General features: G+C 40.4%; 2 protein-coding genes across 5 annotated transcripts in view; both read left to right on the forward strand.

Annotated features, from left to right (window-relative positions):
• P4ha1 (prolyl 4-hydroxylase subunit alpha 1) overlaps positions 1-17438 on the forward strand; it is a 1160453-nt gene that overhangs the window by 267287 nt on the left and 875728 nt on the right. The gene's annotated exons all lie outside the window — the stretch shown is intronic.
• Positions 54-17288, forward strand: Rwdd1 (RWD domain containing 1). 2 transcript variants are annotated; one of them, XM_032888366.1, is made up of 7 exons: positions 54-255; positions 7573-7638; positions 10233-10363; positions 11879-12022; positions 12620-12752; positions 13192-13254; positions 16172-16473. In XM_032888366.1, exons 1-7 carry the CDS (start codon positions 183-185, stop codon positions 16291-16293), a joined length of 732 nt encoding a protein of 243 aa, XP_032744257.1. In that variant the 5' UTR covers positions 54-182; the 3' UTR covers positions 16294-16473. The 2 variants fall into 2 exon arrangements, with proteins under 2 accessions (XP_032744257.1, XP_032744258.1); XM_032888367.1 differs by lacking the exon at positions 54-255 and adding an exon at positions 299-602 and having other exon boundaries at positions 16172-17288.

Below are 17438 nucleotides of genomic sequence, written 5' to 3' on the forward strand. Positions count from 1 at the left end.
ACGCTGGGATCCGGCGGCCAGCGGAGCTGCGGCTATTTTTCAGCAAGCCTAGCCAGGCGTGGCTCCCGGCCTTTCCACCCGGACTCTGCGCGTGCGCCCACCCAGCAGCCGGCGGCCGCGGTGTCCGCTGCAGCCAACCACCAGGGTGTAGCGCTGATGCATGGGCAGCAAAGCGGGCCACGATGACAGATTACGGCGAGGAACAACGCAACGAGTTGGAGGCTCTGGAGTCCATCTACCCCGACTCCTTCACAGGTGACTTTGGCGGCCGCCCGCCCTGGGGCGGAGGTCGCGGCCCCGCGGCCCTAACTCTCGCTCTTCAGTTTCCAGGACCAGCCTGCTCCCTTCCCCACTGTCTTGAAATCCGAAGGTCTGGGTGGCTCGGCGGAGGCCATGAAATTGATCCCGACCGCCTTGGTTTCGCGTAACCGCAACCATCCGAGATTCACTGACGCACGCGGAGGGAAACTCTGGCTGTGCGAAGAATCTCTCCAGAGCCGCTGAATGTCCCCCCCATCCCCTCCTGTTTTAAGCCCTGGTGAAGTAGCAGCTGTTTTTCCTGAGGTGATGTTTGAGATGCTGACTTTTGACATCACACCCGGGTTTGTCTTTTATTTTAAGTATAAGAGTGATCAGGTATTCTGTAGAATGCCTGATGCACGGATGTGGCCGCCGTGGATCTGAGGTATCTTAGACATCGTCGCGGTTCTGGAGGCCCAGGGAAGGCAAGTGGCTTCCGCGCTGCCTCCGGACAGAAGTACCCAGTTTTTACACCATGTAGACTTGGGTTGGGGCTTCAGCCTCTGCTCAGATGGGGCTAAGGGAAAACATCCGTGAGGAAGTTCATTAGTAGAATCCTTCCATGTGAGTCAGTTTCAGTGCTTTTTGTTTTTTTTTTTTCTTAAGTTAGGGAAGCACTCAAGGTAAAGTCAGTATGAACGCGTAGGCTGGGGCTTGGCGAGGATTTACATTCCACAGCCCTTCCTCTAAGTGTTGTCAGTTACCACCTAAGGCATATTGCTTTAACTCCTAAACTCCAAAGCATTCCTCTCATTGCTTAGCCTAGTTTTAATTTTTGGCTTCACTTTTGACCACCTGCTTGCAATGGTAGCAAATCTTGTTCTGCTTTGCCAACAGGCAGATGTCTCTCAGCTACTCCTGTGTAGCTCCAGTCGTGTGCACCAGCAATACAGCTGTGCTGCGGATGTTAAGGGGATGAGCGAAGAGGGGTTTGAGAGTGTCTGGAGTCTGGCTCCCTTCTCTATCCATGCTTATATGTCAATGTCAAACTGAAATAGAGCGCTAGCGTCAGTTGTCCGATATGGTCTGAATCAATGCTGAGACCTTTCTAGTACGTTAGAAATATAATAGACATGAACCTTTGTAGGCAGAAGCAAAAATGCATGAGGCATACAATATTTTTAACTTGTCCTTCTTGTTAGGGTGTCTTACAACGGTGACATTTTTAGGTCTTAAAGTAGTATTGTGTGGAATTTTACTAGGTCCCAGTAGTGGTAGAATATGAAATTTTTGTCAGATGTACAAGTGCATGAGGAGCCTGAGACAGGATAACAAATGATGACTTATGACTATTTTGATGCACCCAACCATTCTTCAGCAAACTCTTGAGCCGCCTTCTTCTTTTTTTTTTTTTCCAGAGCTGGGGACCGAACCCAGGGCCTTGCGCTTCCTAGGCAAGCGCTCTACCACTGAGCTAAATCCTCAACCCCTCTTGAGCCTTCTTCTAATTCCCTTTTGCATCTGTACACATTTTTGCAATAAATAAAACATTTTGTGTAATTGTTCTTAAGGGATTTTGCATTGCTCTTGGTCATTTTTTTAGTGAAATCCTTTAGGGAAAAGGTAGGACTTTTAAATAAAATATTTCTGTGTTTGAGCTCAGAAATTCTGAGGGTTACTAAGGTTTGCAGTTTTGTGGCCAGTTGTATTTATGCTTCCATATTTGTGTTCAGGCTTTAAAAAGTTATCCTGTGTCAGTTTGCCACGAACACCAGTTTTCAGTATTTTGGCTTTATTTTGTGTTTCATTTAATACCAGATTTGGCAAATGCTAGGTCTGATGAAGGAACTGGATCTCTCAGTGCACTGCACCCTACCCCACCCCATCCTCTCCTTAGTGCATACCCTATGAACTAGGAGAGAAGCCTTTGTTAGGTCTACTGACCTTGTATGATATCAAAAAGGTACAGCTGTTGTTGGTTGCTGTTCCATTAGTGGTGACCTCGTGGTCCAGAGTTGCGCATTCTGCAGTTTCTTCCTTTTGCCTGTTCGGTAACTTGGTTGCAATGGTACCATTCTCTTACCACTTGTGCATCACTTGACAAGGATGTGCTAAGGGAGTAGAATTTAGTTATTTCCATTTCTCTATTAGAATATCTGATAGAGGGAATGTTTTGGAAGTCCGTGGTTGACTTTTACTAAATCAAAACCAAATTCCCTTAATTCTGTCTGCTTTGCCAAGAGGACATCCTGTATGTGCTTCATCGGGCTCCTGAATGGTAGTCATTGGCACTCAGCAGTTAGGATGATATAGAGGAAGAGGAGAGATCATGTTGTGAAAGCAGATTTTCTTGAGAAATTCTTTCTTAAAGATTAGACTCCCTAACAAGCAAAGGGACTCATATAGTAGGAGCTTCATTTGTATAGCCCATTGGCATAGCTTTTTTTTTTTTTCCTGGAGCTGGGGACCAAACCCAGGGCCTTACGTTTGCTAGGCGAGCCCTCTACCACTGAGCTAAGTCCCCAACCCCTTGGCATAGCTTTTAACCATCACCTTTGTTATCTGCTTGCAACAAAATCCTTAATTACATTTATTTCATTCTCTTCTCTGTATCACCTAGCATCTCCCCTGATTTCTTATTAATTCCGTCCATCACCACTAGAAACCTACTGCTTTTCTCAAAAGTACTTTGATTCTAAGACTGGAGAAAGGGTTGCTTAGGGGTTTAGGTTTAGGACATGTTGCTTCATCTAGGGACCTCTATCAGCTACCCCATATCTGCCTGAAACTCCAGCTCCTGAGGATCCAACACCCTCTTCTGGTCTCTGCAGGCTTCTTCACACCCAGGGAACGAACATAGACAGACAGACAGACAGACAGACAGACAGACAGACAGACACACACACACACACACACACACACACACACACACACACACACACACACACACACTAAACTTTAGAAATATTGTGATCTTTTTACAGTGGGGGAAGTCTGACACCTGTGGTTTATAGTCCATAGCAGTGCATTAGAACAAGCAGTGGTGAGATTACATCAGAATTGGGAATCCACCATGTGTGGTGGTACATGCCTATCCTCCAAGCACTGGAAGCCTGAGTCAGGAGAATGGAAAATTCCACACCAATATGGATTATATGGTGAAAACTCATCTTAAAGAACAAAACAAAATATAGGGGTTAGTAATATTTGCAAATACAATTACCCACCCACCCCCTCTCCCCACCCTATCCCCAACCCCTCACCCCCCACCCCAGTTTTCTGAGACAGGGTTTCTCTGTGTAGTCTTGGCTAAGTTGGAACTCACTGTGTAGTGAGTCTCAAACTGCTGGTCTCAAAGTCCTAGAGATCCTTCTGCCTCTGGCTCCCAGGTGCTGTGATTAAAGGCATGTACCACTACCTGTATAACATTAGGCTTTAAAAGTAAAGTAAAAGTTTATTTGTATTGTATATGAAAGTCTTCTGGCAGCACCTATTCAAGAGTGTTCCTTCAGGAAGGGGCTTCTGACTTTAGTTCTTGATTATCTTTAATGCCTCACTATCTTGGTCAAGGAGCAGCAGCAGCTTGTAGGATAAATAAAGGATTGAAGGAGGAGGAGGGGGAGCTATCAGTTTTTTAAAAGGAGATTTTCTGGTAACTGTTAGAAAGTATATCTGTTTTCACTTTGTAAGAACTTATCCCATGTATAGAGTTTTCTAGCATTTCTTTTTCTTAGGTGCACCCATTTTCCTTTATTTCTCCCTCTTCACTGTGGCAGGTTGGTGTGGTATCCTTTGCAAGCCTGACTTTGTTCAAGTGTGTGATGGGAAGTAATGTTAATGTAAATACTTTATTATAGTTTAGTAAGCATAAGATACTACTTATTAGAAACAATGCTGTTTTAGTTGTTGATCCTTCTGTTATTCGGGCCTTACTGTTCTTTGTCTTTATTAAATCATAACTGGTTTTCTGCTGCAAGTGTGGACATTAGCATAGCTTGGAAATGCCAGGATGACTCCTGGTTCTGGCTCTGAAGTCCTATTTTTATTTTTTGGTTCTAATACCCTGCAGTCCTCTTGTGGTTTCTCATTGATTGGTAATTCTGCTTCGTTTGCTCCACCTTTTCTGTTGCCCAAGATTAGGCCATTTAGTCTTCTCGTTATAACCTCTCTGTGTCCTTTAGGCGTCTTTATTTACCAAGTATTTATTAGCTACACAGGAAAGAACTCAGTCTATTAGGGAAGTAGGTAATATACGTTCAAGAGAGGATAGCCCAGTTGTTTTAGAAAACTGAGAGATGATGAGTTAAGTAGAACTAGGGGAACAGTCTTTCAGAGGGACATGGCACATGTAAAAGCAGGACTCTCTGAGTACAAGTGGTGACATTGCATCAACTAAGAGGTGGGATTGAGGAACTGAGAGCATTAACAAGTGAGCAGGAACCAGATGACCAAGGGCCTTCTCAGGGATTAATATGATCTAATTTGTCAGTAGGTCTTCCATGCACAAACTGTACAGTGCTCATTATAGACAATCATATCAAACCCAGTGTTAACAGAATGACTAGGTTTTCTAGTGTTCAAACTATATAGTTCCACTGCTTTCAATAAGTAATCTTAACTCACTGAGGGCAAATAGAGAACTGTTTTTAGTTTTTGATGTTTGTCCACCCCACCCCCTACATACCCCTTTGATGGGTTTCACATAGCTAGTTACCCTCCATTTCCCTGTGTAGCTGAGGACATCCTTGAAATTCCTGACTGTCCTACCTCAATCTCCTAAATGCTGGGATTATAGGCAGGTGCCACCAGACCTATCTGTCCTTAACTGCTTCTGAAAGCATGTAATGATGTGATAAAACCTCCACTAGAAAGTGGAGCAGAGATGGTGGTGGGGTGGATGGGGTAGTGGAGTTACCTTCCGCTTGAGACTTGTCCTTTGTACAATGCTTACATTTTGTTTGTTACTGTCTTCTGTGGCTGCTGCTGTCAATCTGGCAATTTTTTTCCTTCTCACTTTTTCTCCAAATTAAGGATTTCTTACAAAGCTGCTGTTGTCCCTTGTCCTTTTTCTTTCTAATGATCTTATTAATCTAATTCTAATGATTTCCTCAGTGTGGTAGCTTTAGCTATTACCAGAAGATCCAAATTGGATTCAGACCTTGTTTGGTTCTCCTGTGTCCTCATTTCTGATTGTCTACTTCACATTCCTGCAGGTTTCCCTCTGTTTAAAATATATCATGCCTGATTCCTTCTGTACTCTTTTTTGGTTTAGTGGCACCATACTCACAGCTGCAAACTCAACCTGTCATTGTCATCTTAATTTCCTGTTATTCCCATGGCTCCCATCCTAGTTCAGAACCTCATTATCTTTGCCTGATTGATTGTAGAGGTTGTCTAGTTTCCTCTGCTTACCATTCTGTGCACTGTTGCTAGATTTACAGCCTTGCACAAAGATGCAGTTCCAGCTGCTGAACATGTTACTGTCTAGGATTATACTGTCAAACATACTTTCACTAGTCCACTCACTCATATGTGCCCATCTAACAGAAAACTTTAATTCTTCTCTAAACGTTCCTTAGCTTCCCAGCCACTGTGCTCTGCCACCAGGGTATCCTAACACACATCCCCCCTCTTCCTGCCTACTTACAAAGTGCTTTTAGCCTCATTCAAATAACATCCTTGAAATTTATCAGCAGTTAGTACTTCCTTTTTTCTTTTAATGAAGCCCTGTGTGGATTATGCAGCCCTGCCACATATTGCTGAAGAGAGAGAGAGTGTGTAGGTAGCTTCTGTGTGTCTGCAACGGGGCACTGAGGCGACGATGTATTTAACTGTTTCTGAGATGTACTTGTATATTTGAATATGACTGAAATGAAAACCTTATATCTGGGCATTCTTTTTATAGTATATAAGGTAAATTAATTGTGTTTAACCTCATAAATTTGGCTGAGTATAGTCAAGAGAATAAAACTATGGTCTTGGTATTGGATTTAAAGGATTTTTACTTAACTGCATACACAGCACAAGTACAATGTGGTGCTCAGTATGACTGTGTTTGTTAGACTAATTAATTAGTCTTCTGGAGTCCTTGTTGGGTGGTATGTTGTTGGGTTAAAGCTCTGCTTTCTATGATCATGATATTTACATTTCATGATATGTTAATGCTAAGGAAGAGGAATGAAACCTATCTAATGTATTGTAATACCTAAAATCGGTAAGAACAACCTGTCTGGGAGCATATAACAAGCTTTTAGTGCCTTTTCAGCATTAGGTATATTATCTGAGACTGATGTACAGTTTGAGTTCAGGGAGAGTGTTTCATTGTTTGGGCAAACTGCTTTTGAATGATTGTAGATGTTCATCATGGCGTTTTAAACTCAAGGCACAATGATGGCCTCTGTTTTAAAACCTTTACTGATAATGATGTCTGAGGTAGTTTGAGGAAGGCGTGGATACTTTAAAGCCATGCAGTCTCCCTGGTGACTTGAGTCATCTGTGCTCTCCCAGAGTTCACATAGCAGCTGCCAACTGTGAGAGGTCACTATTTCCCAGCCTTGGCATAAAGCTTAGGCACCGGAGCCACCCGTGCAGCTAGGAGCTTCCTGGTTTATTTCTCACTTGATTTTTAATATTAATTTTCTTTGTTATTTTTTTCATCTTTGTCCATTAGTTTAGTCCATTAAGCTAGTATTTGCTGACTTTGCAGTACTCACAGGGTCCTGGTATGGATTTCTCACAGTGTTTTCTATATTCTTGTGTAGGAGTAGATCATCAACAGATGTTATTAGACATGCTCTAAAATGGTCTTGGCAGCTTCCTTATTTGTGTAAATGTTACTTATAGGTCTTGCTTAGTGAGTGTTTAATAATTCGATGTTCAGATTCATAGTCATATTCTTTATAATTGTGTGAAAGGTGGCTCAGTCTCTGGGAAAGATTAGATTTGACTCCACTTAAGCCTGTAGAATAAACAAGATAACCCATTATAACATGAGTATCTGTTGGGTGGTGAAAAAAAACCCAGATTTTTTGTTTACCATTCTTTTCAGGAGTCTTTTGGAAGGCAAATTCATATATAGGTAGATTTTGGAATAAAATATAAACAACTTAATATTTAATTGGTTAGAGAGTTATTTACTAAAGGTACATCTTTGCAAATTAACATTACTCTTGATTGAAAAAGTGGGTTTATCATTTCAGTGTTCTGTTCATTTGTGTTGGTTGAAATGAACATACAGGTGAGGTATGAATTTCTAGTGCTAAGCAGCAATAAATTCCGGACGTGTCTGCCCTAGGAATCACCTCAGTAATCTCTATGTGTATTTTCTTGCAGTGTTATCAGAAAACCCACCCAGCTTCACCATTACTGTGACATCGGAGGCTGGAGAAAATGATGAAAGTAAGTAAGATGGAATTGGTCGTGGTTTTCCTAGGCTCCTTCTGCAGTCATTGTGCAGGGCACTGCAGGTGTGGAGGCACTGTTATTGTGCATGACTGTTGTGCTTGCAGCCTGTGTTTTGTGTGAGCGTGACTCTTAGGGACAGAGGTAGTCCAGGCTCTGTAGTTGGGTACAATCAGTACGTCTGGTATTTAAAACTGAAGCAGATAGGTTAACAATGCAGCAGATGAAGGGAAGGTGGAGATTTTTGTTCAAAAAATGTCTAAGTGAATATTACTTTTTGATTTCTGCTATTTTCTTTGGAAGCATAAATTATTTATTGACTGATATAAACAGGCTGAATGTATACCTATCTATCTCATCCTCCAAAGTAAAACAGCTTTAAAATTAGTAAGTTAAACTAAATTTAGTAATAATATAAAGGTTATCTATTTTTGGTCTAAGTCAGTTAATATAGTAAATTAAAAGGTTCTATAAGCTGTCAGTCTCAAGTATGGTCTTCTCAGGCGGCCACACAAGTTCTTTCAAGAGGAGTCAGTCAATTTTAGAGGAATCATTTGAAAACTAAGTTTCTTAATAATGGAAAGTGAGTTCCACGTTGAGATATTTTAAAATCTCAAGGAAAAGGATGTTAGACACAGTTATTCTTTCTGTCCTTTTATAAATAAGTATCTACAAAATTTCCATTAAATTTCCAAATAAATACTGCTCAAAGCCCCCTGAGTTCTTCAGTATCAGTTGGCTATGTGAAACCAGTATGTGTGCAGAAGGCACTGCTCCTTGAGACAGAATTTACCTTTCTTATTAAAGTTTCCAGAGATCATTCTCATATTCTGAATAGTACCTTTATTGGGAGCTAATAGCACTTCTATAAAAACAGCTGTGTTACAGTTCAGTCTTAATTTGAGGAGTGTTTTTAACTGTTTAAAACAATACCTAGATTCTGCTAGTTTTGTCTCTATCCTTTATTTTAGTGAACTGATTAGTAGAAGAGTAGGCAGAGGGAGTTGATACTTAGTTTCTAGATGTGGCATTATAAATGAATATTTAGAAACTACTCTTACTAGTACTTCAGACAAATTAAAAATGAAGATATTTCATCTCATCCAGTAAATTTTCAGTGTTGATGAATAGAGAACTATGCTGTTGTGAATTTAGAACAGGAAAGCTATTCAGTCATGGAGCAGGAATGTAAGAAAATACCTTTTGTGTATTTCTACTTATGGAATATTACTGTAAGGAAAGTATTTCAACACAAGTAAATGATACTTGGGATGTTATAATAAGCATAGTTCTGTCCTAACCAGGACATGATGACATGCTTAGGGAAGCGAATTGGAATGATGTACCTGTTAGGTTTGAGATTGTAGATATGTCTATATATTTTGTTTCTTCTATCTTAGTTCCTTTTTATTTTTATTTTTTTAAAGTTTATTATTTTATGTACATGAGTGTTTTTGGGCTTGTATGTAAGTGTACATGCCTGCTTACTGCAGAGGCTGGAAGAAGGTTCAGATCTAGAGTTATGGATGGTTGTAAGTCACTGTGTGGGTGCTAGGAATTGAACCTAGATCCTCTCTGGAAGAGCAGCTAGTGCTCTTAACTGCTGAGTCATCTCTCCAGCCCCTGGTGTGTGTGTGTGAGTGTGACTGTATCTAGACATGTGTAGAGATCAGAGGACCATCTTAGGTATTGGTCTTGCTTTGCCTGGTCTGCAAGCTCTAGCCTGTATCTGCCTCCTGTCTTGTCACTAAAATTCTGTGTGTGCTATATTTTACCCAGCTTTCATATGTCAAGTGTTTTATCCATGGATTATATCTCCTACCTTTCATTCTTTTTTTTTTTTTTTTTTTTTTTTTTGGAGCTGGGGACGGAACCCAGGGCCTTGCGCTTGCTAGGCAAGTGCTCTACCACTGAGCTAAATCCCCAACCCCCTACCTTTCATTCTTACTTTGAGTTGGTAAATAATTATAGACATGCTCTGGTTTGGTGAGTTTACATGTAGTGAAATGATTCAGTTACATGCACAGATAGCATTACGGCTATCAATACTTTTCTATAATGAATGCCTAGTATTGCTTATAGTAGAAGCAATCTTTTTTTTTTTTTTTAAAAGCTTCTGTGTTTTTTAGCAGGTATGGTAATACAAGCTTATAGTCCCAGCATTTAGCTTCTCAAAACTGCCAGTGCAAAAATGTGTCACCTAGCCACTCAGCAACATCCTGCTGGCATTTTGTATATTTAAATATGAATTCCAGGCTCCAGTTAAGTCTTCTGCCATCAGGAACTTCTGCTAGGAAAGGCTGCATGTGAGACTATGGCAATAATTTTGTTAATACTATTTTGAAGTAGGTTTTGTTTATTTAGCCAGGATTTAAAAAAAAAAAAAAAGGTGGTACGTGAGTGTGTTTCATGGCCAAGAAGGAGCTTCTGTCATTCTCTGGATTTCTTTGACTCATCTCGTTGAGGTTGTTGCTTATATTAGTAATTCTTTTGTGCTACTTTTCACTGATATTACAAATATTGACTCAGTAGAAACACTGATTTTTTATACTTTTAATATGTTCACATTAAACTTTTATCTTGTACCTTAGCTGTCCAGACTACTCTCAAGTTTACATACAGTGAAAAATACCCCGACGAGGCTCCCCTTTATGAAATATTCTCCCAGGAAAATCTGGAAGATAATGATGTCTCAGACATTTTAAAATTACTAGCTTTGCAGGTAAGGAAATCATTTTCCTTTATGGTAGCATATTTTATTGGCCTTTATTAAACGCTGGCTAGAAAATGTTTTTAAATATATGTAAATAGTACACTGACCAATCAGAATTCATGATACATAACCACAAAGCATCTTTTTTAAAAAGACAAGATTTTTATTCTTTGAGAATTTCATACATTTATATAATTCTCCTCCCAAGATTCCACCTCAGCATAACCTCCCCCACCTTCATGTCCTGTTCTTTCTTTTTTATTATCTTAAAGATGGGTGTAGTGGCACATGCCTTTAATACCAGATCTCAGGAGGCAGAGGATCTCTGAGTTTGAGGCCATTCTGGTCTGCAGAGCAAGTTCCAGGACAGCCAAGAGTACACAGAGAAACTGTCTTAAAAACAAACAAACAAAGCAGATTTATATTATTTTTAATTATGCATATGTATGTGTATGTCTCTTGTGGGTATGCTCATGAGTGCAGGTTTTCTCAGAGGTGTCAGATCACCCTGGAGCTATGGTTACAGTCAGTTGTAACTGTCTGATACAGGAACTGGGAACTGTACTTTCAACTTCTTAAAGAGCAGTTTGTTTGGGTTCTTAACCCCCACTGAGCTCTCTGTCTCCAGCCCTTGCTTTAAATAGCTCACTAAAACCAATTAGTGCTACCAATATGCAGTTGGCTAGGGACCATTTACTGGAGCACAGGCAACCCACTGTTGGCAAAACCCCAAAGAACAATGACTTCTTTCCATAGAAGCTGTCAACTGCTAAGAGCTCCTCAGTTATGGGTGGCCCCGTGTCCTCTCCCATCGATGCTGGAATTTTGGAAAGTTTGTTTTAGTGCAGGTTTTGCACAGCTGTCATGAGATCACAAATGTAATGGCTATATCATGTCCAGAAGACATAGAACATCTCCCTATCCTCTGGATCTTATAGTCTTCCATGATGCCCTCTGAACTTGGGGACAGAATGGGCTGATAGATATGTCCCTTTTAGGGATGAAGAGTCAGCAGTCACTTATTCTCACACTTTGGACTGATAGATTCTCTCCAAGGTTGTGTATACTTTGGGGTATTGAAGTCATCCACTCTATTGTGCTGGGATTCGTATCTGATGTTACATGTATGTTCTCTGGAAGTTCTCTTAATTATTAAAAAGTGACCATTCTTAATCTTCCTCACTAGTTTTCAGTTTGAAGTCTATATTCTCAGATTTTAGAACAACAATACTTACTTGTTCCCTAGGTCTGTGTCCTAGTCATTAAAGACAAGGATACCTCGAACTCCCTATGGAGCCAAGAGTTTCAGGGACTTTTGTCTCCATCTCATAAATGCTGGGATTTACTACTACTGTTTCTGGCTCTATACTCAAATGTTAATGTCTACTTACCCAACTGTATGGGATAACTGAATGAGGAATCATTGTATAAACATGGAATTTAGTTGATAAAATAACTTTGTTTCTTTGGGCAGCTTATAGTTTCCTGAGAAGTGTGTTTCTCTCCTGTGTTTGCTTTTCACAGGCCGAGGAGAATCTTGGCATGGTCATGATCTTCACTCTCGTGACAGCTGTTCAAGAAAAGTTAAATGAAATAGTTGATCAGATAAAAACAAGAAGAGAGGAAGAAAAGAAGCAGAAAGAAAAGGAAGCAGAAGAAGCAGAGAAGGTATAATTTAACCTTGCTTTTTATATTCTTTTATAGGCTTAGTTGATATTTAGCTTTGATTTCTTTTCTGGTATTTGTAAGTAACTTGCTTTTGGAAATCACAATAGTGAGACTAAAAGGCGAATTTTCCTAGGAATGAAATTATGGTCGAGGACATATTGATAAAGCTCACTTGTGTGAGACCAAAAAATGTAAATCCTTCTCAACAGGGTGTCTAACAGAGCTATCAAGCCCTGTTACAGTGATATAAACAGGGCTACCTCCAAACTCTGAAGTAAAAAAGTAATTGCAGTCTTATACATTGACGTGTATTGAAAACATACTAAAACCAAGATAACCGTAATAAATAGCTCTGGCAAGTATAGTAAGTACATTGCACATTATCTTTATTTTTTTAAGTTTTGCAAGAAGAATATTTTTAAAATTTGACTTTTCTAGAGTAAACTGCTGAAATTAAATAGATAGCTAGCCCACCCAGGCAGACATCAGTAGTGTCTGTCTGTGCTTCACTGTGTAGCTGTGGGTATCTAGAAGACAGTCATTTTGGTTTTGTTTACTGCCTCATTGACAGGACATCTGTGTCTTTCATTTTCTAAGAAACTGTTTCATGGCACCCCTGTTACAATTGAGAATTTCTTGAGTTGGAAGGCCAAATTTGACGCAGAACTCCTGGAAATTAAAAAGAAACGAATGAAAGAAGAAGAACAAGCAGGGAAAAATAAACTAAGTGGTGAGTATAGTGCTCTCACCCCACAGCCCACACCATTTCCTGACAGCAGATGACTGGGATAGATTTCCACAGAAAAAAATACGTCACTCTTCACACACAGTTCATAGCTGCCATGTATGCTGTAGCTTTGTATTATATTTGGTGAGTCTGGATTTATAGTCCAGATCCTTAGAAAAGAATGTGAAGGACCAAAAACCTTCAGGGTGATAGAATTAAACCCATACTTTTCCAGACCTTGGGAACTTAGGGTTTTCATGTTTTCTGTCTTAGTATGAATACATATCTTGATTCTATGTTACAATTCATAAATTTATTGATATTCCCAGAAATAGAGATGTTCAGATTTGTTTTCATGGGTCTTACCCTTTTAAGTGATTATAGGCGATGAAACAATGATATGCCATTTGAATTAAGTATATTTATTTATTTATTTTTTTAGGGAAACAGTTATTTGAAACAGATCATAATCTTGACACATCCGATATCCAGTTCCTGGAGGATGGTAAGATACTTTTATACTTCCTTGTAGATGTGGTATCTGTGAAAAGCAGAGTACTATTTTTATTTAGTGTGAAAATTTCCTACCAACCTGTTAAAAGCAAAATTTTGAAGGTTTAACAGTTGATCAATTTATAGGCTCAATCTAAATGTTAAATCGTATAGCAGTATGTTTTTAAGTTTTCAGATGTCTTAAGCACCTCCAGGGTGGCAGTCATAGTACATAAGCCTCTTTCAGCTGGAAATTGGGACAGCATGGCTCAGGTGACTATTTTCCTCAAAAGTTTGTATCATAGATGTGAGAGAGTGGAATCCATGGTCCACTCTGGGTTTATAGAAGCCCGAGATGTGGATGTGGAACTTCCCCTGGGGGACAGCCAGCCCTCCTACTGTGTAGTTGCTGGAGTTTTATCCTTAGGTTTCACCCTCTTTCCTTTACCTCTAACTCCTATTATTTTTGCATCCATCATGCCCACCCACAGATGCTTACATGCTGGCCTTCCTTCCCACTATTCACACAGCAAAGAGCAGCATGGGCTACTTCCTGCCTCCTGCAGCTGATGGCTGCTTGTATTTACACTGGCCCAATGCTTCTCACATCTGGCTGATGTAGCACCTTCTTTGGGTTGTACATCTCATTACCCTCATGTCTACCCTGTCCTTTGGAATTCCGTAGACTTGGCCTCTCAAACATGTCCTGGATTATCTGCTGTTGAAGAGTAGGCACTGCTGATGTGGCCCACTGCTAATCATTCTTCTTAGCCTTATAGGGGCCCTTTCTGGCACTTGACCCCTTCCTTTCTTCCTGGTGATAAGACTGGAACCCACAGCCATGTCAAATTCTCTGTCATTTTACTACACTAAGTCCTCAATGTGTTTTTTCCCCTCAAATGTATTATTACCTTCTCTAGCAGATAGGTCAAGATTCTTATTTTTATGATCTTAAAAACAAAACCCAAAGCTGGGCATGTTGGCTCACCACCTGTAATCTCTGCACTTAGAGCCTGAACAAAATTGCCTAAGTTTCAGGCTGTTCTGTTCTACACTGTGAGTTATAGGCCAGTCTAGAGTGAGACTGTCTCAAACAAACTAAAATCAAACAAATCATAAATTCACTAGGATATTCTCTTCTGTTTTTGGCTGAGGAATTTCAGCTCCCTCGTTCACCTCACTCTCTTGTTCTTTAGAAGCTTCATTCATTTTACTTGTCCCCCTCTCTCCCTCCCTCCCTCCCTTTCTTCAATAGTGTCTCACTGTATAGCAGTAGCTGGCCTGGAAACTTGCAATGACCAGACTGGCCTTAAACTCACAGAGATCCTCCTCCCTCTGCATGTGAGTGCTGGGATTAGAAGCTTCAGGATGCTTGGCTTCACTTAACTCCTGACTCCTTTCTTCTCACAGGTCAAGGTATCTCTTCATCTCTAGTAGATTTCCCAGAGACCTGTTGAGTCTACCTTGGAAATGCCTCCCAGCAATTTCCATCTCTCATTTGAAGGTTTTATTGTTTTTGCCTGGACTTACCGTAGCCGCTTAAATCATTCTTTCAATGTCTTTATCTTTTTCTCTTTAAAGATTTATTTATTTATGTGTACAAGTGTTGGACTGCATGTGACTGTGTTCACTGCATGGGTACTTAGTGGCCATGGAGGCCAAAAGAGAGAATTACATCCCTGAAACTGGAGTTATAGATCTGTGAGCCACCATGTGGATGCTAGGAATTGAATCTGAGTCCTTTGGAAGAGTCCTCTTACCATCTCTCCAGCCCATGAATCTCTCTGTTTCTAGGAGCCTTGAATATTCTATAGTTTTAACCATAAAACTTTAGAATTCTTTGATAGGGGAAAAAACTACATAGTTCCATTTCAGTCTGGTCTTACCTGTGTTACTTCCAGATATTTTTCCTCAAGACTCTTGTCTTCTAATTGGAAGTATCAAGATCTTATTCTTTTTGTACGTTTTAAATACTTTTAGAATTGCTCATCCTGACCCTTGTGTTCTGTTGTTGGATTCACATGTTCCCTGAAAATGCTTGAGAAGCCTTCAGTGCTTCTGACTCAAGTTACTCTGTGGCCTGGACTCAGTTCATTGTCATTGTATTTCTGGTTGTGAGCCTAGCCTCTAATGGCTGAACTATCTTTCCAACCCTATAGTATTATTTATATAGACTATAGTTTATATAGGATAGGCTCTCTATATTCTCATTAGATTGAATGTCAATAGACTAGACTCTTAGGAGGGAAGGAAGATAAACATTTGCACAGCTAGAGGAGTGCTGTGGTATCTTCCTATATCTACTTCAGGCTGTCTGCAGGACAATGTCTGCAGGGTTTGCTGAGGCAGAGCCTGGCCAGTGCTTTACACAGGGCTTAGACACTTAAAGCCTTTGCTATCTGTTGTATGTAAAGGGAATTAGGCAAGTCCCATCTGACAGTCAATTAAGTAAAAAGTTACAGCTGAGCTTAGATGATATGCATATCTGCTGGCACTAGGTAAGCTGAGCTATGTGGCTGGTCTTAGTGATGGTCTACCAATGAGTCCTTGTTTGCAACTATAGCTTGCTACATTGTCATTAAATATTCTATGAGCTTCTTTTAAAATAGCAAGACTTTAGGCTATGACTGTGAAGATTGGAGTTGCTCTTCTGTTGTTGGAGTTTCTGCTAATCAACTTCAGAAGGATTTGCACTGGTAGCCTGGGTGTCCTCACTACCTCATACCTTCCTCTCCATGCCTGAACACACACACACACACACACACACACACACACACACACACACACACACACACACACTCACTCACACTCACACAGACACACACTCACACACACACATACACACACACACACATACACACACAGACACACACACTCACACTGGTTGACTGTTTCTGGATTAAAAAGCAAGGCTGTCTTATTCTTCACAGCTGGGAACAATGTGGAGGTGGATGAGTCATTGTTCCAAGAAATGGATGATTTGGAGCTAGAAGATGGTGAGGATGATCCTGACTACAATCCTGTTGCCCCAGGGAGTGACTCCTCAGACTGATGGACTGTCCCTGTCTCCAGAGAGGCGTGACTGCCACAGCATCTGTGGCTATGCTGAGAGGGTTTGGATCTTCCTTTCATTTTTTCTAAGAAAAAACAAATTTTTCAGGAGAATATTCTTCTGATAGCTTTCATCATTGAACTTAATAAACTGCCCATAAAATTTCCAATATAAAATGTTTACTTCCTCTCATTTATGAACAACTTAGATATTTTATCTTTAGTTTGGAGAGAGCTCCCACCTGTATCACTGATGTAGGCTGCTGCTGTAGATGCATGGCTTTACAAATAAGGAATTGGTGTGACTCAGGATTTCTATACTGGAGTCAGTGGTTATTTTGGATCCCAAGTGTCTTACAAGAAGCATAAGTGAGTAGAACAGTAACCAACCTGGACTTCTAATGCTTGGCACACTAATTTTGAGTTTAAATAAAATTAGAAGCTCAAATATTATGTAGGGAGGAATAAAATAGACTTTATTACAGTGGTGGCAATATTTGAATCAGGATTTGAGGATTTTGAGGTATGCATTCCTGGGCCTTTGTGGGTTAGAGACAGAAACAGTGGATCCCAACCTGATTTTAAAACAGTTCAGTCTCCTTACAGCAGTTATAGAGATATTCTGACTGAGCCACTGGCCTGTCGGTTTGTCTTACCTGCCTGGGTTAGTCGTTTTCCTGCCAGTTAAGCAGTCCAAAGACTCTTTTGGGATGTTAGAAGAGAAATATGTCTAGATACATGCAGATGGGGTGCCCTCTTCATAGTAAATTGAGATGGTTGGTTGGGACGTTAGGTAGGTGAGCCAGGCTGTCAGTCATAACAGTTTCGGAAGGTCGACATGACCCTGGTGAAAATCACTTGTGCTGTTCAAGTACCTACCTTCAGTCAAAAATGTCTGTCACATACCCACAAATGCAGTTTTAACCTCACAGTTGCTTTTGGAATGAGACTTATGATTAAAATCAAAATATTTAAAATAAAACTATCATGCTGGGAGTTGGTGGTGTTCAACTTTACTCCTACCACTTGGGAGTCAGAGGCAGGAGGATCTCTGAGTTTGAAGTCAACCTGGACTACAGAGCGAGTTCCAGGGCAGCCAGTGCTACACAGAGAAACCCTGTCCTGAAAAAACAAACAAACAAACCA

This window comes from Rattus rattus, chromosome 18, assembly GCF_011064425.1.
Source record: "Rattus rattus isolate New Zealand chromosome 18, Rrattus_CSIRO_v1, whole genome shotgun sequence".
NCBI lineage: Eukaryota > Metazoa > Chordata > Mammalia > Rodentia > Muridae > Rattus > Rattus rattus.

Coding starts and splice junctions, on each gene's coding strand:
- Rwdd1 (XM_032888366.1), top strand. CDS start 183: ATGACAGATTACGGCGAGGAACAACGCAACGAGTTGGAGGCTCTGGAG. Junction 7,639..10,232: donor GGCTGGAGAAAATGATGAAA/GTAAGTAAGATG, acceptor CTTGTACCTTAG/CTGTCCAGACTACTCTCAAG. Junction 13,255..16,171: donor TATCCAGTTCCTGGAGGATG/GTAAGATACTTT, acceptor TATTCTTCACAG/CTGGGAACAATGTGGAGGTG.